This window comes from Paramisgurnus dabryanus, chromosome 10, assembly GCF_030506205.2.
Source record: "Paramisgurnus dabryanus chromosome 10, PD_genome_1.1, whole genome shotgun sequence".
In the NCBI taxonomy this organism is placed as follows: Eukaryota; Metazoa; Chordata; class Actinopteri; order Cypriniformes; family Cobitidae; genus Paramisgurnus; species Paramisgurnus dabryanus.
Window position 1 is genome coordinate 6,665,898 of NC_133346.1, and position 22,919 is coordinate 6,688,816.

A 22,919-nucleotide genomic window follows, 5' to 3' on the forward strand; every position below is an offset into this window, starting at 1 on the left:
GGTTTATCGTAAAAAAATAGGAATAAAAATCAATACCATACCATATCGACCATATTGTTTTTTTTTGTACGAATTCATACGAATTAGGCTTTTTGTAACATACGTTCAAATTTCATGAAATCAGATTGGTTTATACATACGGAGAAACTTTTCAAAGTTATTATCTTATAATCGTGTCTTAGACATTAAAATAAGCCAGATTATCCTTTTTTTTTAATAAAAACGTATTATACCATTACATTACCATAACATTTACCGCAGAAGCATCATTAGATCAATGGCAATACAAAATGGAGCCCAGCATTCAACAAGAGACACCCGTGCATGCCAGAGTAGACGTCACATTTGCTCTCCAGTTCAGCAAGTGTGTCAGCGCGCCGGCTGTCTGAAGCACTTAAGCTCAGCGGAGGATCCTGACAGGTCACCAAAAACCAAATATTTGCTTTTAAGTCTCTGGCAGTCTTAATTCATTTGTTTTCATCTCTCCGTTAATTCTGTTCATCTCCATATGCCAGGCGGATTACCACACAGCACCAGATCCGCTGTCTGGATGTGGAATCTTTAATTACTCTACATGGCCCCTGTCTGTGTGGCCCCGGATTGTGTCCCACGGGTCCATTTTTATCCTATAGTTCTCCATCGACATAACTGGGTGCCATCTTTAGATTTGGGGATCAAAGAGCTAACAAATAGTTGCATGGATTGGATAAATTATTAATGATTGGTTTAAATTAGAAGGATGTCCTTTATTTTAAAATCTGTCTGTACTGCAGATTTATTTTAGGTTTTAAAACGCTGTGTTTATTTTACTTGATTTTCCTTTAGCTTTGCCATGTAAAATCGTGTTTTCAATAACAAGCAATTTGTCTGTTGAATGGGCTATATAATATTTTTGGCATTGTAGCTGATTTTTTACTCACAATTAAGCACATTTTCCTGCAATTTTCATTACCATAGCAAAAAATAATGCTTGTTTAAAGCTGCACTTCGTAACATTTTGGGTTTAAACAGACAAAAATCAGTTATTGAGCTAAGTACATTAGTCTCCTTATACCTTATCACGATTCACAAAGTTAAACTTATAATAATGATTTATAATTTGAGCTGTCGGGTCGGAATTTGAGGGACATGTTGTCTGTTTCTAAAATAAATATGTAAAGTTACCTGTAGTTTTGTGTTTTAACAGAGATCGTGAAAGAAAGGTGAAAGTTATGTATTGCAGAATTCCCATTTAATCCAATATTGGGGAATACAAAACCTATAGTTAAAATATCTAGATGTTGTAATGAACAATTTTAGGAATACTGGCACTAATAAAAATGTTAGGTGAAGAAATGTAATTAATTGAGATGATAATATTGGCTAAAATATAGATTTACCAAAGTTGTTTATTAAGCCCAGTTGGTACACTGTCTTCCTTTCCCCCCTTAAATCTCAGACCTCAAGGGTCAGCTTACTGAGGTCAACCCCTTCCCACTTCTTCTCATCTGCTCGTCTAATCTGCCGAGTCCCTTCTGCTCGATGCACCCCGCGCAGAACACAAGGCAAACAAGAGCAGACCCGAGCCATGACAACAGCAACACAAGCTGTTTGAAGTGCGGTCTGATCACTCGACAATATTTGTCCAGTGTCTACATGCTTACAATAGAGATTTCAGAGCAGTTGTTTCATTCAGTTAAAGCACTGATTGATTACATAGGAAAAGGTTATTGTTAGCCACATTGCACACCTGTCCATGTGGTTGTTTTCCTGAAAACCAACACAGCACCTGCATGTGGATTCTTTCAAAAGCTTTAGAAAAATCATGTGCAGAGATACAAATAAATGCGTAAAATAATAATGCTCGCGTGCCATCTAGGTTCAGAGGAGAATGCTTCATTGTGTGGAATCTGGGGTTAGTCATTCATAAATAATGCACCATATGTTCATGATATTCATATCATGATTCATTACTGTGGAGGTGAGATTGATGGCTGATGGTTTAGCTTAAACTGATGCTGCTATAAGTAATACTACAAGCAAAAATTAAACAAATAAAAAACTGTATCAGTATTTACTGTAAAATATATAAAGATACTTAAGATTATATTTAAATGGCATACAAAATTATTTGGACTTTTTTAGATAAAATGTATATCTTTACCGTACAGTATATTGCCAATTTTTTTGTTTGCTTGTTTACAGTTAAAAAAATCTAAACATACTGTATTTTACTTACTGTAAGAAGCTAAATGTCATACTGTATGAATTTATGACTTTTTTCAGAAAATACACCATAGATCAAATTAATTTTCTTACCTTGTCTTTAAAAAAAAATACATCATACTGTCCAATTAATTTCCTTACTCTGTTGCCAAATAATTTTTTGCTTATTTACACTTAAAAAAATCTAAACATACTGTACTTTACTTAAGAAGCAACTTTTCATATAAATTAAGCTTTTTTTGAAAATACATCATACTGTAGATGCAATTTATTTCCTTACTCTTTTGCCAAATAATTTTTTGCTTATTTACACTTAAAAAAATCTAAACATACTCTATTTTATTTAAGAAGCAAAATTTAATATGAATTTATGACTTTTTTCAGAAAATACACCATAGATCAAATTATTTTTTTTTACATTGTATTTTTTTTTTAAATACATCATACTGCCAAATTATTTTTTGCTTATTTACACTTAAAAAAATCTAAACATACTGTATTTTACTTAAGAAGCAAAATTTCATACACTGTAAAAAATACTTTGCTGCCTAAAATTTTTTGGTTAAATCAACTCAGATTTACAAGTCATGTCAACAGAGATGAGTTGTCACAACTTATAAAATATAGTTGTTAAAATATAACTCATGTGTAGTTATAACAACTCATCTCTAGTCAAGATAAATAATAGTAAGTTGAAATTGTATATCAGAGTTGATTCAACAAAAAAGTTTAATGCAGCAAAGTATTTTTTACAGTGTATAAATTATGCCTTTTTTAAATACATCATACTGTAGATACAATTTATTTCCTTACTTTTTTGCCTTATATTTTTTGCTTATTTACACTTAAAAAAACTAAACATACTGTATTTTACTTAAGAAGCAAAATTTCATATAAATTAAGCCTTTTTTTAAAATACATCATACTGTAGATACAATTTATTTCCTTACTCTGTTGCCAAATAATTTTTTGCTTATTTACACTTAAAAAAATCTAAACATACTGTATTTTACTCAAGAAGCAAAATTTCATATGAATTTATGACATTTTTCAGAAAATACATCAGATCAAATTAATTAATTAATTCTTACCTTGTTGCCAAATATTTGTTTTTAGTTTTACCATAAACATTATTTTAATTTGTGTCTGATTCATGTTAGACAAGAAGGACAGACTTTTGCAAGTTTTTTAAGGTTAATCCTATGGATGTGCGCATTTTAAAACTGGAAAACACGACAAGCATGCTAAGTAAAAAAAATTCTGCGGTGTAGATCATTTATGAGCACACTCAAAAACCAGCCCTAAATATTTTTATCTTATTAGCAAATATTTATGGAGCAGGTGACCTACACATATACAATATACTATACTACTAAAATGTCAATAAAAATCAAGAATCCCAAAATGTTCTTGTTCTTATTTTTTTCTTTCCCCAAACTCTTTCATTCAGCGGTGTAAATTAAGAGTCAAACTTAACAGAAGATGGCTGCTCATGGTCACATGGTTTGGCCTCCATTTTGGAGTTTGCATGTTTAAGCAGTTTCACTAGCGGCAAAGCTTTACTGACGGAGACAGAGAGAGAGATGGCAGGCCTGAAACCACAGAGCACACGAGAAAGGATGAAACGTACTTACAAACAGAGTGAGTAATAACTGTTAAGAGAACAGGGTTTATCTTCTCCGCACAGATAATATGAAGCTCTCAATTAGATGAAACGCAACCCCCCTTTCAGTTATTTCGTCGAATTTCTCCAGGCAATTTACTAAAAAAAGCGGAGGATTTTACTGGCTACCAATTAAAGAAGCGTGCACTGTTCCAGCCAATCATTTACCTGAGTTGCTGTCAGCTGACTACCCCAGCAACAGCATTGCTATTTATTATGGAACACGGAAGTTTAAGCCTCATTCCAAAATACGACTCTCTCTTGTGCTGTTTTCTGCTTATCGTTTTTACATTTTTGCATTGTAAACCCTCTTTCGCCTACATGAAAATGAGTCCATTTTTATAATTGTGGTTTATAACACAGCAACATTCTGTCATGGTTTACTGCAAATGATATCAACACTTATGTGTGTGAATCCATATTCAATTATTGTCTTTGTAAAGCATCTGCGTTAAGACTATTTTTTGGTTTGGTAAGTAAGCATTTCAAACAAAAACTGTCAAGTTCAACACAGCAATAGCCTATTTTAAAGACGGTGTAGCTGCTACTGTTTGTTTTGTTCATTTCAAACAGTATGGTGTTGTCACACACACAACCTTGAACGTTTTACTCTTCCTTGCGTTTCAACCCCTTTCAGAGATTATCGTGAAAGCTCATGCCAGGTTTTCTCCTCTTTTCTCTTTGTAAACAATAGCAGAGACGCTGTGTGCTAGGAGGCTGTGGTCATGAACACAATGAACGTACCAGCATTGAAACACTCTGCGACAGCTGCCCGTGGACGATAAGGGCTTGCGGACGCGCTTCTCAACGTTGATTAGCCGTCGCTGTGAAGACGCTAATTCCAGATTGCGGGATATGGAATTAGAAGTCAAATGTCAAACGGTAGTTACCTCGTGATTATGATCTCAAGTCTTTAGGGAAATAAAATGTTATTTTTATGTGAGGTACTTTGAGTGCATTTATGATGGTGCGCTAGTGCTTATAATCAGGGATTAATGGCTCTGTCCGGTTTTAATTAGCCTTTGCTTTGTGCGTATTGTTAATTTGTGTCGAGGGTCTGTGCGTTTGGTATGTTGGATATGATCCAGTCTATGCTTGAGCCAGACTCGGCAGGCCAGAGGAAAGGCAGGTTTACAAATGTATGAGTAACACATTCTGTAAAAACGGTAAAATACCGTAAAATACTGGGCACAATAAATTACAGGAATTTTTTGTAATACAAATTTTTCCTGTAATTTTACACACATAAAAATCATCAGTAAGCCAAAGAATAAGAAAACCAAATAAAAAAACATAAAATAATTATTCTATTGCATTGCTACAGAAAGGTTCTTTGGACTTTAAAGGTTTTTTATGGAGCCATTTAGACAAAAAAAAAGGTTCTCCTATGGCATCATAAAGCACCTTTACTTTTAAGAGTCCATTCATGGAATGATTTCCCCAAAATGTGTAAACATTGTGGTTCTGTGGTGCTATCAAAACATTGCTCTGCTTGTTGCAGGGAGAAATATTACTACAGTATAGCCAGTAAATATTCAAGAATACAATAAAGTATACAAAGCACCTTCATTTCGTTGAGAACCTTTAATGTACCAAAGCACACGCGTATCTCCTCGTCTGTGTACCCATAATTCTTTCTGGCGATTGCAGAATGATTAATGCACACGATATTGATTTTCTTCTCCTTTTCAGAATATCCCTTTTAAGCCTCTCTCGTCTGAGTGGAAAAGACACAGGGAATCAGAGAGGAGTGGGAATTCTGGGAATTCTGTTCACCGAGCATTAATGTACGAAACTGATTTTTAAAGAGTTTGGTTGGAGAGAGCGTCGCTCACCGCCCCAGAGCCAATTCGTCTTTGGTTTACACATGCTGTCCTCTGCGGGCATCCTGACCCATTTTCCTCTGGATAACAATACTTCAACCAATCACAGGGAAAACCGAGGAGCAGAACGCCCAATTCTGCCTGTCATGCACAGAAGCACGCGGCCCGACTGCGGAGGAGAAATCTCAGCCTCACCCAGAATGGAGGAAAACCGCATTGGGGCTTGATGAAAACGTTACAGTCACTTTGAATCATATTGGTTTCCCGGACAGGGCAAATCGTAGTCGTAGACTTAAATGCCTGTTTGTGCTGCCTTAATTTAAAGTACACCTTGTACTGACATATCTCATTGTTTTGACTCACTACAAGGCTTCTTTGTAAAAACTACTTAGATGTCTAAATATAATGTCTAGTCGCGAATAAATCTAAAAATTGTCCGGGAAACCACCCCATAAGGTTCTCCTTTACTGTAAGTTTGGTGTCTTGAGTTTTCGTATTTGTCAAAATGCAAGAATTTGTATCGATTGCCCACAGCCCATCTGGATAAACGTTCTCTTAATATGCAGCATTTATGAGTATTTATGGAGCAGATTAGCACTAATGAATCTATTCGTTACTGCTGGGCCTTGTTAGATTCACCCCATTAAATAGGCGTTGGGCTGAACGCTCGTTTTTCCTTCAGATTTGTGATTTTCACAGAACGGTCAGCTTGCTGCTCAATGGTTTGCAAAATGTCAACAACACGGATTGGGAAAACGTGAAAATTCTCTGCACTGGCACAAGCTTGGGTTGACGCACCTGCCCTGAGGTCAGATTTGTTTACGAAATGGTGAAAGCCGGCCATCTTTACTGTGTGCAATCTGCATCGATACAAGTAAGCATTTCTAATCATATTTTTCTTATTATTTTAACTATATTTTTAAATATATATATATATATATATATATATATATATATATATAAACGAAATGCATTTGTTCAGAACTGCGATAAATGAGGAGAATGGTACGAGAAAGGAGGGGGAATGAAACAGTAAGTGTCTGTTTGACTGTCTCTCTCTTTTGTGGTTATTCTGGCCAGAGATCGCAGCAAGACGGGTGTGTGTGGAATGCTAAGGACTCTTTAAACTGCCTGTAGCGGTTTGTTCTGTGGTTTATCGCAGCGTAGCACAGCCGACTGCAACCGGATCCACCCAGAATCCCTTGCGAATTAAACCTGTGCAATACCAAACAATACTGAATACACTTTAGCCATTACACCACAGCAGCCTCTATTGCTAGTGGATATACAGAATATTTTAATTAATAAAATATCTTCATGAGCTCTGAGCTGTTCACAATACTTCCATATAAAGATGCATAAATGAGCATTGTTGTTGTGGATGATCAGACTTCTGTCGCATAAAATTCGTCGCAAAGCCGACCAGTCAGGTGGTGACCTTATCCTTATGCATTATGATTTTTATCTTCATTGATAAAATGCTAGTTTGAATGCTAAGCGAACCACGACTTAATAAAATTGTTTTCTTTTTTTGTCCGGACCAAAAGAACCAAACGAACGAAACGAACCAAACTACAAGTATAAACATACACTGTCAGAAAAAAAGGTACAAAGTTGTTCCTTTTTCTGTCGCTGGGGTGGTACCCTAAAAGGTACCTTTTTGTACCTTTATGGGTATACAACAAATTGAAATGTTGTACCTTATGGGGTACAATATAATACCCTATGGACCAATTGTGTACCTTAAGGGAACAATTTTGTACCAGTTCAATTTTAGGGGTACAAAACAGTTAACTGTACCTTTAAAGGTACCCAATAGATCCTTATGGAACAGTAATGTTTAAAACATTGTATTGTGTTTATATACCTGTAAGGGTACAAAACGGTACCTTGGGGTACCACCCTAGTGACAAAGAAGGTACAGTTTTGTACCTTTTTTCTGACAGTGTACCCCATAATGGTGGGCTTATTTGTCTGGTAAGCAGTATTCGAATTATCTGAAAAATTATGGGGGAAGGGGGTATCCTAAGCTCCCCCGTCTTTACAGGGTCGCCATGACTTCACAAAATCTGATCTGATAAACATTTTAATAAAAAAAGCAAATTACCCTTAACTCAAACTCTAATCATTTTTACCCCTCAAATTAGTGTGAAATAATAGTTTGAGAATATTTTTAAAAGCCCCTAACCCTAAAGATTACTAAAGATAATAATTAAAGATTCTTATCAACGAGGTGAAAATCATCCACACGCAAAGACATTGACTCGTCTGTCAATTCTTCCAGCAAAGGTGCACTTAAGAGTTTACATTTATTTCAGACAGAAATCTTTTGGATTAGTTTATTGCGAAATTGGGACAAATAATGGACAGTATTACTTTGTGGCACTGCAGCATGAGAATTTAAAATTTATGTAGTATTTTAATTTAAATAAAAACAGGGGACCCCCCAATTTATAGGGGGTCCCTCAATGCTTATACTGTAGGTGGTCCGGGACCATCCCAGGCCTCCTTCAATTCTAACACTGCTGGTAAAGACACACTATGAAACCGCACATTTTTGCTCACACCTACAAAGTAGCAATTTTAACATGCTATTATAAATTATCTATATGGTATTGTAAGCTAAAACTTCACATATGTACTCTGTGGACACCAAAGATTTATTTTACATCTAGAAATGTCCCCTTAAAAATAAAGGTTTATAAAGGTTCTTTGCAGTGATGCCATAAAAGAACCATCTTCGGTTCAGCAACGTTTATAATAAATGCAAAGGTCAAGTTTGTAACACTATATATTGTAAGATTCACTGCAGATCAAGCAAACCTTACTTCGCTTACATTTGAAAAGTAAAACAACACATGCTTTACTACCTGACAGAGTACCAATGCACCAGAAATGTGGCATGAAAATGAATATTTTATAAAGGACAGAATAATAGCTTCACTTCACCTTATGCGAGCTTATTTATTTATAAGATATCGCAGAAGAAGGGATCTTAGACAATTTTAAAGGGGGCATGCAACACACATGCAAAGATTCCTCAAAAATGCCTGCGTTAAAACATAAAAGTGCTCCACATGCGGTGAAGTGTATTTAAACTGTGTTCGTTTGAAGAAATATTGCTTTCCCATGAAATATTCAATGCAGAAAAGAGATGCAGAGAAGCGGCACCCTAATGTTTTGTGACAGCCGCTATTAAATGACAGACATCTGTCAGATTCATTGCTTTAACACTTTCTTTTTTCTCTGACTCTGATAAAAATGAGCTCCGACGTTCATACGCAAATAAAGTCGGGATAGATTACACTTGAGATGTTCCAAGAATTTTTAAATACTGTCATTTAGGACTTTATTGCCACTAAACTATGCCCACTGTTAGCTCCAGGCGTACATTTACCACATTGCTCCCTAAAGCCGAATAAAATATGCATTTATCTCATCTGTATCTTTACAGAAAAATGTATGGAAAACGTCCCGTCTCGCTCTCAGTGTAAATGATCTTTGATTCTTTATTGAATTTGCTAAATGCCCCATAAAAGAGCCGTCAGCCCTGGGGGGAGGAAACAGTTGTAGAAGAGCTTTCCATTTAGCTGATACAGATTTTTATGGGAAATGGGTCAGTATAGTACAACTCAGTTGGCCTTTTCTTCAGGATTAGACATCGAGGAGCTTTAGAGAGTGACACTGGACAATGTAGAGACTATTGCAGGGGCGTCATGCACCAATTTTTTTTAAGGGGGCACAGTGTCAACAGCTCACAGAAATTTGTGCATACACAGACATCAAACGAAATATTATAGAGCTTTCAGTCTTTTCCATGGCACTTACATTTCTAACAATCTGAAAACCCCTGCTTTCATGCAAAAACCTCCAAAATAAAAGTGATGACTACTTTCATATCATATACTATTCAATCGGAATAATGACACATTTGCATCATATTCACATCTGAAACGGCATGTTTTATTTAAGTCTTAATGGCTTGTTTAATTGTGTCATTAATGCATTTTGCACAACAACTACATTATCATATAAAATTAATGTAATTTTAAATCCATAAAGTATATAAACAACGAAAATGACATAAGCTATAGCCACGTGATTGATTTTAATGTTCAATAATGATTTAAAAAAATATGTTTAGATAAAATTATTAGAGGAACGGATTTTTGCATTAAATTTTACCTCATGTGAGCATGTGAGATTCCGCGCCCGCGTGAACTTTGGCGAACTTTGGCGTTGTGCCAAGATGAATCTCTGCTAATATAACGTTAAGACGGTCACATTTAAAACCATACATTTTCTACACAGAGAAGGTTAACTGCACATTACCGTACTGGGGTTTGGAAATGTTGTGAGCGTTTCTAACACGTTTTAATTCCTCAGATAGCCAAATGCAGCAGCAAGCCAGCAACTTCAGAGAGCTCGTGAGCGCGCCCAGACACTGATGACGTCTGCGACTGCGCTCTGACTGCAGCGCCAGCTGCCGCCAGAATAAAAGTAATGTAACATGATCAAAACACTATCAAAACGGCGAAAATCTCCGAAAAGTGACAAGGATGCAGCACAGAATGTATAATATTGTGCATATTAACAGATTAAAAATCAAATAACAGATTAATGGACGCTTATTTGATTTTGAGGTTGGATGAAAAATCCATTGGCTCAAAAAAACCAAGGGGGCAGGTGCCCCCTCAGTTTGAATGGGCATGACGCCTCTGTGTGTGGGTGTCTTTTTAGGAACAGGCTTGGGATTGTACAACTGGTGGGAAGCAAGAAAAGCACAGGCTTTTGATTGAAAATCGCTTAGGGACATCAAAACCCCTAGGGATGTGTGTTTTATCATCATGCCGTATTATGATGTACATATGCATAGTAAATGAATAATTCAACCAAATTTGAAAACTCTCGTAAGGCAAAACTCGAAGAAACATCCTGCGTCCTACCTGAGACGAGTGGTACCGTGTCTCTTTCCCATGACACAACAGTGATGTAGTTTTCCACTGAGGAAGGAATAATGCACTTGAAGACCGCTACACCACCCCTCATTGCGGTCTGGTCCGCCACACGGACCGTATAGGGCTCTCGTAAGACTAGAAGGAAAAAGCTTTACGTTAAATCTTTGAAATTGAATCAGGCATCACAAACCTATTTGCTTACAAAAGCATGCAACCATGACTGCTCATCCGAGGGGCGCAAATTCAAAATATGTGTTCGGAGTGTCATGTGTGTTGCTTGTGTTTTCAAAATATGTGTTTGTTGCGTCATGTGCATCACATGTTTTGTCAAAATCTGCATCAAAACCATTTATGATAAAATAGACGCTCACGTTCACAAAATACACCAAGACACTCCCTTAACACTAAACTCTGATTACGCATGAGATTATTCGAGTATCTGGCAAACGCGAGCATCTCTTTTATCATAAACCCTTTAGACGCGTCTACAGCAGGCACTTATTTTGACAAGACATGTGATGCATATAGGTTAACTTGACACGCAGAACACATTTTTTGAAATTACGAACCACACACATGACAGGTTACATACATGTTGTGACGAACTTCGTGTCATGCGCCCTCGAAAAAAACAAGTCACCGGCCACCACTGCTACTAATACAATGCTCAACCAATTGAGCTACAGTACAAGTCTGTATTCCGGACATAATGTCTATATAACATTAACATTTTCAAATTGTTACCTATAGAATTCCCATTTTTGACCGTGCTAACCAAGGCCCTTGTCATTTTATAAAACATTAATATTGTCTGTAATTCTCACCGGCCTTAATATGAACATCTTGGCTTCTTATTTTCCCTGAAGGATTTTCCGCTGTGCAATAGTAAGTGTTGTCGTGAATCACTTTGCTAAAGCTGGACGGAGGAAAGTGGAAGATCTGGAGAGTGCCGTTGGGGTGGACGTGGCGAATCCCTGGGACGTTGTAGCTCTCCTCGCCGGTGGCCAGATACCAGCGCAGGGTAGCGGGCGGCACCGCTGCGGCAGGACAGGGAACATGAGTTCCCGTGGTGCTGGCGAACACTACCTCTTGCAGAGATGCATTGACAAAATACAAGCTGGAATGTAAATCTTCACTGAGAACTGCAGGAGACAAGAGATGATGTGAGGTTAGTCCTAAAATAGTTTCATCTTGGCATTTTGTAGTCACAATTGTCCATTGAGGTTCAAGATTAAACACACAGACAAACATTTTTATTGCAAGGCGACTCTAATAGTCTAACAAATAACTTACTTTGTAAGTCCATGAGGACTTTTAACCCTTGTGTGGTGTTCATATTTTTGTTACTTAGACTATGTTTGTGGGTCTGGTGGACCCAGAGCATTATTAGTATTTTAAATCAATGCAGTCATACAAATTTATGTAATATTGTTTACAGATGTTTACTTTAGCCTTATTGCAAGTAACATAGAATTTATGGTTAATATTTGTCATTTACTACTGGTAGAGGACTATTTATAAACTAAAGTGCCATTTCGTTTTTGTGGTAATGTGAAATAAAAGAAGAAAATTCTATTCTGATACAGATATTGGGGGGGGGGAACATGTTTATTTTAAAAAAGTATAAAAGAAAAAATGTTTTTCATCACTGTTGATGTTTAATTCTTTGAACTTTTTGAAATTGTACCCATTTGTGTCAGTCTACACAGGACAGGCCCCAACTGAACAGATGCCGTATCATAAGACATCATCCACACTGAACACATAACCTGTTCATGCCAGCCAACACAACACATAAGAAGCAAGTTTTACTGTGTAGTTGTGTTGCTTATGCATTTCTTGCATTTTATACACATATACTGTGTCCATCTTATGTCCACACACACTGCCGTACAATGTGTTGCTATTGGCCACAATTTGGAATGATGAAAATACATGGATAAAAATTTTCTTTCTATATTATTCACTCTCTCTCTCTCTCTCTCTCTCTCTCTCTCTCTCTCTCTCTCTCTCACACACACACACACACACACACACACATCTTTGTGGGACATTTGATAAATACCAAGTACACACACCATAGGTTTTGAGGTAAACCCATGGTTTTACAAATGGTAACCAATATACCAAATAACCATGATTACTACTCTTTTACTACAATAAAATTATGGATTTTTTTGAAAGGGAGATAATGGTAAAATGTAGAATGGTTCCTGATAGACAGAAGGTAAAGTGTTTGGGAAAGTAGGTACAGACAAATGTTCATGCATGATATATAACATGTGTATCCGTGCGGCATTACAGCAAGTGCAGAAGGACAAAACTCTGACATGCATCCATCATATATGTACAGCCATATATACAAACACACTCATGCACTCACAAGAGTCCTAGAAAGGAGAAAAATAGAGTGAAGTTACATAGCACATTCAATTTTTACATACCTTATTAGCCCCGGGTCCAGTGGACCCAAACACCACATATGTAATATATATGTGTAGGGGGGGGTGTACAGTGTACAGTTATTATAAATTTGATTATTTTTATGTTCTTTATAGAAAATGAGCCAAGGCCAATGAATCTGAGGTTGAAACAACAACTAATTGCATACATTTTCTTTCAGTAAAAATTAAAAACGGGTCCCACAGACCCGAACACCACACAAGGGTTAAAAGAGAAAGATGCCACATTTCATTTAAAAGTCTTTAGAGAATGTGTGCTGAGCTAAGTGTTTTATAGATAATGGAGTTAATTTTGGGTCACAAAAAGACAGTATTGTCTAAAAGCACATAAAATAAATTAATATTAAAAACCATTCTCTGGGGGTAGTTGATATGCCAAGATGGCAACGAAAAGATTAGTTGGCAAAACATTGCACATGGAGGCATAAAGGCATCTTTTAGGTTTGGTCTGGTTTGAGTATGTTAATGCCACTGAGCCACTGTTACAATCTATGAGATGGAGACCAAGAGAAGTCATAAATCTTGGAATTTCTAACTTAATATATTTAGGGGCGGTTTCCAAGACTAGTCCTAGACTAAAATAAATGAAAGAGCTGTCCAAAACTGAAAACAACTGGCACTGACATATCTTAAAATACATCAGTGCCCTTTGTTTTACCTCAAAATGCACACAAGTCATGTTTTTAGTAAGGCATTTTTGTTAAAACTAGTTATATTTTCTAATTAAACTAAGGCCTAGTCCTGGGTTAAGCTAATCCCTGTCTGGGAAACCACTCCATCGTATTTTAACTTTTGGGTGAATATATTTGAGCGTTACTATGAAAAATTGCATTTAACACTGAACCATTTACAATTTTCACTTTATTTGAGATTTTATTAAAGATTACTTTCATAAATGTTTAATGTGTTTGTGTGTATAAGGTTGGTTTAACTCTATTGATAATTGCAGGCATCAGTAAAAGATCAAAAGACCTCTAGATCTCATAAAGTTTCATTAAATATTAAAAGACTCTGTCAATACTAAGACCGGACTGTGATACAATTTTAATACAAAGTTGCAAAGTTTTGATTTGACAGTATCTTCATTATCAATTGGTTTTTAGCATAGACCGTAAAAAAGATGGACGTAGTGTCCGTGACGTCACCCATAGGTTTGTGAAGAGCTTTTTTGAAGCCAATAGTAGGCGGTGCCTGCCGTCGCCATCTTGGCTGCGCGTCACCGCGAATCACTCGCGGATAACCGAAAATGGTAAAGAGGTGGGACGTGGGTAAAGCTGAGGTGGCTGGTTGCTGAAACCACGCCCGTCTAGCTCGACTCTAGTGACAGCAGTGGCAGTTCACCTGTCACTCAAGTGGCCACACCCTTAATTATGCCGAACTTTAAGGATTTATATAATTTAAACGGATGAGTTACAAAGACATTCACCCCCCTCACAGTTGTCATTAAGGGGAAACTTAGCTAGACCAAAAACACCTTTTGTACCAGGCTTTAAACACATTTATGTCTGCTGTAAAATTGGGCATTTTAACATGGGGGTCTATGGGAATTGACTCCTCTTTGGAGCCAGCCTCAAGTGGCCAGTCGATGAATTGCAGTTTAAGTCACTTCCGTTTTGGCTTCATCAGAGAGATCGAAAAGTTGCCTCTTGGTTTTTATGCTGGTTTTATTGTTGTATCCTGTAATATATACATGTATTTAAGAAATATAAAGTTATTTATTGTGACATAGACAGAGAGCTTTATTTCACTTCTCTGCGCAAATTTAACTTCTGATAGGGGGTATGTCTACTTAATCTTAAAAATCTGCATCTATCAATCTAAAACCCAGCACATTACCGACACCGTTAAAAATCATCTCGCTTTCAGTTTTCTACAGTAAATGATGGGCAGGCAAGAAGATTCAAATATAAACTGAATATATTTTTTTATTAAGCTGGCTTGCACAGAAAGTGGACTACGGCGCTTGAAGCTGTTTGATTAACTGTGATTCTTATCTCTTCTGAATAACAGACCAAACGCTTTCTTTGTCGCTTCACATTTGCATTTTGGAACTGATTGTTGTAAATTCTCGCTGCGAGGGTCTTTAACCGTGTCGTACCTCTGTGTTTTTGTCTTGGGAGATATTTATGGGGTGAGCATGTGACAGCTGAAGGGCAAAGAGCATCTAAAGTCAAGCTGATCTGGGGGCAGGGTGGTCAGACAAGAACACATTTTCTCACCACCAATTAGGCTAAATGTGACTGTTTTTTAAAGATAAGTTCTTCTGGAAATATTTAAAACACCTTATTACATGGAACTCTATAATGCTTGATTCTGATTGGCCAGTCACGACAATCCAAGGTATGTTGTTCCAAGATATCAACCGCCTGAAACTAACACACAGCTTGAAACCATTTTGATAAGTACACTTTAATATTACACAAAATTAAAATATAAATATGTTTTATGTTTAAACAACATAAATGACATAATGTTTGCAAATGATTAAACCAAATAGTGTGTTTGTGACATTTGAACGTCTTTTTCTCTTATCTTAAAACCAAAAGTAAACTGTTTTTTCTGACAGAAGGTCTACAGTCTACGGAGCCCCTAAGGGGACATAGAGCAAAAATTAAATAAAGTTTAGTTTCATGTGCTCACGTGAAACTTTCATGTGCTCACGTGAAACTTTTATGTGCTCACGTGAAACTTTTATGTGCTCACGTGAAACTTTCATGTGCAGATTTTTTTTTTAAAGTTTAGTTTTGCATGCTCGCATAAAAACTATTGCGTGCTCGCGTGAAACTATCGCGTGCTCGCGTGAAACTATCACGTGCTCGCGTGAAACTATCACGTGCTCGCGTTTCACGTGCTCACGCACGAAACTAAGCGTAAAAAAATACTGCACATGAAAGTTTCACGTGAGCACATGAAACTAAACTATAGATTTTTTCACTCCAATGTCACCTTAGGGGCTCGGTAACATTCAATTAAAGTGAGCAAATAAAATAACACACCAGTGTTAGTTTAGGGACAACACACTACATGCATTGTCCCAGAATACCCACATCTCCATGTTATTATTGAAACAACATATTTTGTGTTACTTTTAACACAACTTGTGTTTTATTTTAACTCAAAATCAACACAAAATAACACATAATGTGTTAAAATGACACATTAACACATCCTTTATTACTATACGTTCACACCACCACCGGTGAGAGCATCCAAAATGCTCTGGCTACCCTGCTTACGACGCTAGACAGAAAATAGAAATAGCGTACGCTCTGATGCTCGAATGCATTCTCTGGAATCCTTTTCCGCCTTCCTATTGGTTGCCACCGAACTGCGTCATAGCTCATTACCATAAAGTTGACCTGATTTCAACTCTTCTCGACACTCACATTGTCCAAGACACACCACGGCGCTACTTGCCTGAGCTCACCGCTGGCTCTCATTGAAAATGAATGACTTTTGGCCACTTTGACCATCTCGCCGGTTGGAGGTGTGAACACACAGTTAGGGGGTGTGCACACCAAAGCTTTTAAACGCGGCTAAAAACGCTGAGCATTTTGGCTGCTACAATGCCTCTGCTTTGTTTATCAGTCGTTGAAGGATGTGCCGGTTGGTTGTTGTGATGTTTATCCCGCCCCTCCTCCACTGTGATTGGACGGCCGTGTGAGAACTGACATTGACGAGATTAGCTTTTCACCCAAAGTTTAATATTTCTCAAGTCTTGGCACTCAGCGCTGAACGCAAAAAAAGGCCAAGCGTTGGGTTTCAGCGCAGAAAAAAATGCTAGCTGCTGGCTTTTTTGAAAAGCGCCTTGCTTCCATTGGAAACAATAAAAAAATATACGCCAGCGTAAAAGCTTTGGTGTTTGCGCTACCTTAGAGTGTATTTCAAATTAATATTTCTTGTTCCTTACCTTACTTATGAGGTAACAACCTGCTGCCCATACATTATCCTTTACTTGAATGTAACTCTACACCCTTTCCTCATGAATTATATGCAGATATATGAATATGTGTACTAGTCAACTAGTTCTACTCAACTGCACAGCTCGGACCATAGATATAAATGAAAATAGATGCTACCTTCACCAGTTTTAGACACATAACTGCTAAGTCCAGTTTCACACAATGCATAGGTGAACTGTACATTTGCAGCTGATGTTTTAGCGCTGATGTTAACAGGTTACAGCAATTACCCAGCATGTGTGCGCATTACAGAAGTAGATCTGAAGCAGCAGTACATAATATCTACTCCTTCAACTGTGTTGATGTGATTGATTGCATGTTTGTGACATAAGAAACCAAGGCGATTTCAAACCACGGGAATGAGACTATCTTTGGAAAACTCCAATGTTATGGAGAAAATATTTTGCACATTGTTAGCATATTAAAAACACCACATAGAAGAATAAAAACTTGATTTTCATAATTTCACTTTAATGATTAGGAAAAATTTATGATTAAAAAGAATTAGATTTATTACGAAATGTCATTTTCAATGTATTGTATTATATTGTGTATTGATGATTGGTCATCTGATCTCTAAATATCTGCATCACCACTGGCTATTAAAAACCCATATTCATCGAGAACTCCTGACGTGTTGTATTGTTGGTCAAACTATTTATTGTTTTATTAATACCACTGCAAGTAAAAAAAAAGTCAATGTTGCAAAAGGAAATCAGTTTTGAAAACCTGTTTCTAATAGCCTATACAGTATCTACTGTATGTACGTAACAGGTGTGATTGTAAGTCTATAATGAGAAGCATTCGAGCAGAATGAGTTACATTTAGAGACGAGCAAAAATACGTGTTTGTCTTTTGAAGACACATTAGCATTTGTCCACTGATAGTGTGTAACCAGCCATCACAACCTTTTTGAAACTAGCCAGGCAATTTATTTAAGTAACATGCAATCAATATTTACCCGGCAAACTGCACGGACAGCCTGGAATTAACCCTTAGTGATCTGGAATAGGACCAGGCAAACACATTAAACTACGATTGACTACTATGATGTACTCGAGTTGTGGTCAATCCACATTAACTTTATATGGTACTGATTTGTTACCATACTATTTTAATATATCATGGTATTTACTGTACAAGGATCTCTGTTGAATACCATTGTGTTAGCAGAGTACTGTACCTTTCTATAAACATAAAACATATATTTTGTTATTACACACAGCCCCAAAACGATGTAACACAATGACACTTTTGATATATCGATGATATGAATACAACATAACAATTTGTCCACAAATTGTCATTTTGTCCTGAAAGTTGTCCACAAATACAGTACTGTATAAAAGCCTACCATGCCACTATTAGATTTGTTGTTTTGCAAGGGTACAATCATATATAAAATGTTCACACATAATACAGAAAATACAGGAAATGTATTTCCTCCTACACTTGAGTAAGGAATCTGCAGGATCTCTTAAACCTAAATGAAATGAAATCCTAATTTCTACTTCAAATCTAATGACTTCAGAACTTCAATCTCTTCAAAATGTGTGTAGTGCCAACAGACGTCTTACCCTTACCCTAATCTTAAAGGATTACTCCACTTTCATAAAAAATCTGATCATTTACTCACCCCCATGTCTTTCAAGATGTTTATGTCTTCCTTTGTTCAGTTAAGAAGAAATTAATTTTTTTGAGGAAAACAATCCAGGATTTTTCTTCGTAAAGTGGACTTTAGTGGACCTTAACAGAGTTAAAGTTTCAATGCAGTTTAAAATTGCAGCTTTTAAGGGCTGTAACTGATCCCAACCGAGGCATAAGGGTCTTATCTAGCAAAACGATTGCCATTATCGCCAAAAAATAAGTACCTTTAAACCACAACTTCTCCTCTTGCACTAGTCGTGTGACGTAACGCGTGAAATAACCTATTACATAGTCACGTTCATGCATGATGTATGCGAAAATACCGCTCCAGTGTTTACACATGTGGAGAAAGAGGACCATTCCGACGTTGTATGTAGAATAATACTAACTAGTGTTTGAGTCAGTTTATTGTTTAAAATGGTCCGCAAATGTGCATTTCACATATGTAATGTGTGACCTTTCGATGTGATTACGCAAGGTCGCACGGATAGCGCAATACGCAAAGTTTAGAGTCTAAACTACTTGCCGAAAGTGGCCATTGTTTCGCTAGATTGATTCCCATTGAAATTGTAAACTGTTGAGGTCCGCTAAAGTCCACTATATGGAGAAAATTTCTGGAATGTTTTCCTATATAAAAAACGTAATTTCTTCTTGACTATACACAGAAAGTCATAAACATCTTGTATGACATGAGGGTGAGTAAATTATATTATGATTTTTTTATAAAGGTGGATTATTCCTTTAACTCTTTCCCCACCATTGACGAGTTAACTCACCAATTAAGAGAAAACGCTTCCCTGCCAATGACGAGGATTTCTGGCAAACGGTAATAGCACTATTATCCACTCTTCCGCAACTTATAAAACCTGAAAGTATCGCCCTAGGGCAAAGAACTGTATGTTTGTGTATGATTTGAGGATTGCTTTGAATCTGATCTCTATCAAAAGTCTTTGAGCTTTTTGCTCAAAAATTGGTGATTATAAAGAAACCTACCCATATTCGAAAGGTGATACAAAGAGAACTAATAAAAGTAGGATGAAATGTTTTTTTTTTGGTTTGAAAGCAGAAGGTCTGTATTTTAATTTGATGTATTATATGTTTATATATTTAAAGAATAACATTTTCTAGAAGGCATTAAACTTTTATGAAAATCATGAAAAATGCTGGTGCTGGCTGCACTGAAAAAAATGATTCTGTGCCTTAGTAAATTTAACTTAAAATAAATTATTAAATTCTATTAAAAACATGTAAAAAGTAAAAATAACACAAAAAAATTTAAGTAATTCTAAATTAACAAAGTATTGAGTAAATTTCACTCAATTTTATCATGTAAAATCCACCCAAATTGTAAGAAAGAAATTTTGTGTTGAAACTACTTGATTTATTTAAGTAAATATAACTAACTAGGCAGTGGACTTCTACTTCCCAGCATGCTTTGCATGGGACTACATTTGGAGAGTAAAATTTGAAATTAAATGCTATTTTTGTATTTTTAACAAAAAAGAAAGACTTGTCAGACACATAGCCGCAATGTTTATACCTTTCAGATAAATCAGCCCACGACAGGTTTACTCACAATACTTTGTAGTAATCATAAACTGGAACAGTAATACAATCACACATAATACAATGGTCATTTTCGCCAAAATGGTCATGCTACAACAACAAAGCTAAGACTTTTGCACAATACTGTACATGCTGCAACAGTCTTAAAACTGCACAAATCAAATATGCTTTAAAAAAATGATAAACTGCTTGTATAATCTATCACAACAAAAAAATGCTTGCTTTACGGTTGCACTGTTTGACATCATACTAACAAGTACACAGTCTCTCTGAGGATAAAATCCTGGGCCTGTTGTGGGTGGATGGGTCACTTTGTTGGCTGCAGGCCCACTGTGTCTGCGCAGCAGAAAGAAGGAGAGATTCTCCTCCATCCTCTGCAACCCACACTGAACCCTGACAGTACGTCACCGGCTCGAGGTAATTAAAGCAACGGCGTGTGGAAAGCAAGCGAGTGTACAGAAAGTCCAGAACAGCGGCCAGGAGAGTTAAAAATCCTGTCCCTGCCCCGAGGCTACACCGAGCCCGGCGTCGGGGAGCTTGCAATTTACCCAGCTTGCAATTTGCTCTCATGAATATTAAGCACAACTCAGCGTGTCTGGGTTAATGGACCACCGCTCTCTGGCAGTATGTAAAGCCAAAGATATCCCCAGATGCCGGGAAGGGTGAGAGAGGGAGCAGCCGTGCGTCCCGCCGGAAAGCCAAGTTTCTTGTTATTTTTTCATCTCTTAAGTGAGATGATTTGAATATCATCTGAATAATGTCAGAGCAAACGTTCGTTTAGAGCTCCCCGGTGGTGAGGGAGATCAAACGGCCTCCGTGGATCTACATCAATTATGGGAGCAGACGCCGCTGATGTCTGAATCAAAAGCACCGCTGACTCGGATGATGATGGAGGGCGAGCGGCGCTAAATGAATCTCTTCTGCTCGTGCTGATACACGCGTGATGCGGCGACTCACGCTGTGCATTCTTGAGTCAGCTAAACTAGAAAGATATTTAATTTAATTGTGCAATAAAGTAAACATGTTAAGATTATTTTGTACCTGTCGTGGGCTGATTTATCTGGACATTAGATTTAGGTGCTAAATCAGATCGAACACATTCCTACAGAGACGCACAATCTCTCGAAACCCTAAATAACTAAAAACCCAAACAAAAGGCTTGAAAAGCATAAGGAAATGGTTTTGTTTTGTTAAATAGCTTACAGTATCCAATTGTCTCAGTTTTTGACCTTTTCTAAACATGTTATGTGCTAATATTTGGCTGCGATTCGCAGGTCAGCCGCTCTCCATGCTGGCTTAAACCACGCGTCCCTGCGCACTGACGCAGCCAAGCAGATGTAAATGTATTCAGAGCATTTAGTGCTCAGGATTAACCGAATTATAATTTAATCATCTGATCAAACAGCAATTAGCATAATCACTTTTGAGGACGGGCCGATAGAGAAGGGAAAGGAAACAGAACAGACCCGAGGCGCGAGCAGCTTTAATGAGACGTTTGCTGGGATCTTTGTAAATGTTACACATTTCTGGATTTTAGGCACAGTATTTTGTCTGCTGTGGTACGCAGACACATTCATTGGTCAAACCTTCACTGTTTAGGGGATAGTTCAGCCAAAAAGGAAAATTCTGTCTTCATTTTCTCTTTTCTCACCCTCATGTTTTTCTAAACCTGTATGAATAAATTTTTTCTGATGAACACAAAAGAAGAAATTTTTATAAATGATGGTAAGCATACAGCTGGTGGAAACCATTGACTTTCATAGTTGGGAAGACAAATATTATGGAATTTTTAGGGAACCATCAACTGTGTGCCTACCATATTTTATTAAAATATCTTCATCATCATTTATCACAATACTTCCATAGTATGTTTTTATCCTACTATGGAAGTCAATGGTTACCACCAGCTGTGTGCTTATCCTCATTTATCAAAATTTCTTTTTTTGTGTTCATCAAAGGTCTAAAACTACACAAGGGTGAGTAAATGACGACAAAATTTAAATTTTGGGGGGATTTATCCCTTTAAAAATATGACCAAGTCTGTGAAACCTCATTTTTTTTGTAATTTACTGTTACATAAAATCAATCTGCATAATGTGAAAATATAACTTTGATATCTTTAACATTGACTGAATAAGATCATTTCAAAGTTTGAAATCAATTAGCACTTTAATGTTCATAATCTCACAATTGTTTATAGCCTGGATTTCACAGACAGTGTCAGAAACAATGAAGATGAAGATATATACAGTATATTACATAAAAATATGTTAAATATTTCTATTTAAACGAATACATAATTTATTTATCATAATATCAAATATGAATATTAAACATATATAATACAATAATATATGTAAAAAGTTATTAAATGTATAGTAAATTTACTTGGTTATGTACTTTTACACTGTAAAACCTAAAAGTTAACTCAACTTAAACCATTTAAGTAAACCAGTTGCATTAGTTTTAAAACACATACATTTGAGTACTGTAAACATAAACAAATTGAGTCATATGCAGTTATGCACTAATATTTAAGTTCACACTACTTAAATATAAGTGCATAATTGCACATGACTCAAGTTCACAGTACTTAAATTTATGTGTTTTAAAACTTAAATGGTCTAATGCAA

At 36.5% G+C, this 22,919-nt stretch overlaps 1 protein-coding gene across 3 annotated transcripts in view; it reads right to left on the reverse strand.

Moving 5' to 3' along the window:
* dscama (Down syndrome cell adhesion molecule a) overlaps positions 1-22,919 on the reverse strand; it is a 98,398-nt gene that overhangs the window by 67,439 nt on the left and 8,040 nt on the right. For all 3 annotated transcript variants that reach the window (XM_065261043.1, XM_065261033.1, XM_065261049.2), the window contains exons 2-3: positions 11,474-11,791; positions 10,638-10,784 (exon numbers count right to left, since the gene is read on the reverse strand). In XM_065261043.1, coding sequence (XP_065117115.1) covers positions 10,638-10,784; positions 11,474-11,791 — 465 coding nt within the window. The remainder of the gene's footprint in view (positions 1-10,637; positions 10,785-11,473; positions 11,792-22,919) is intronic.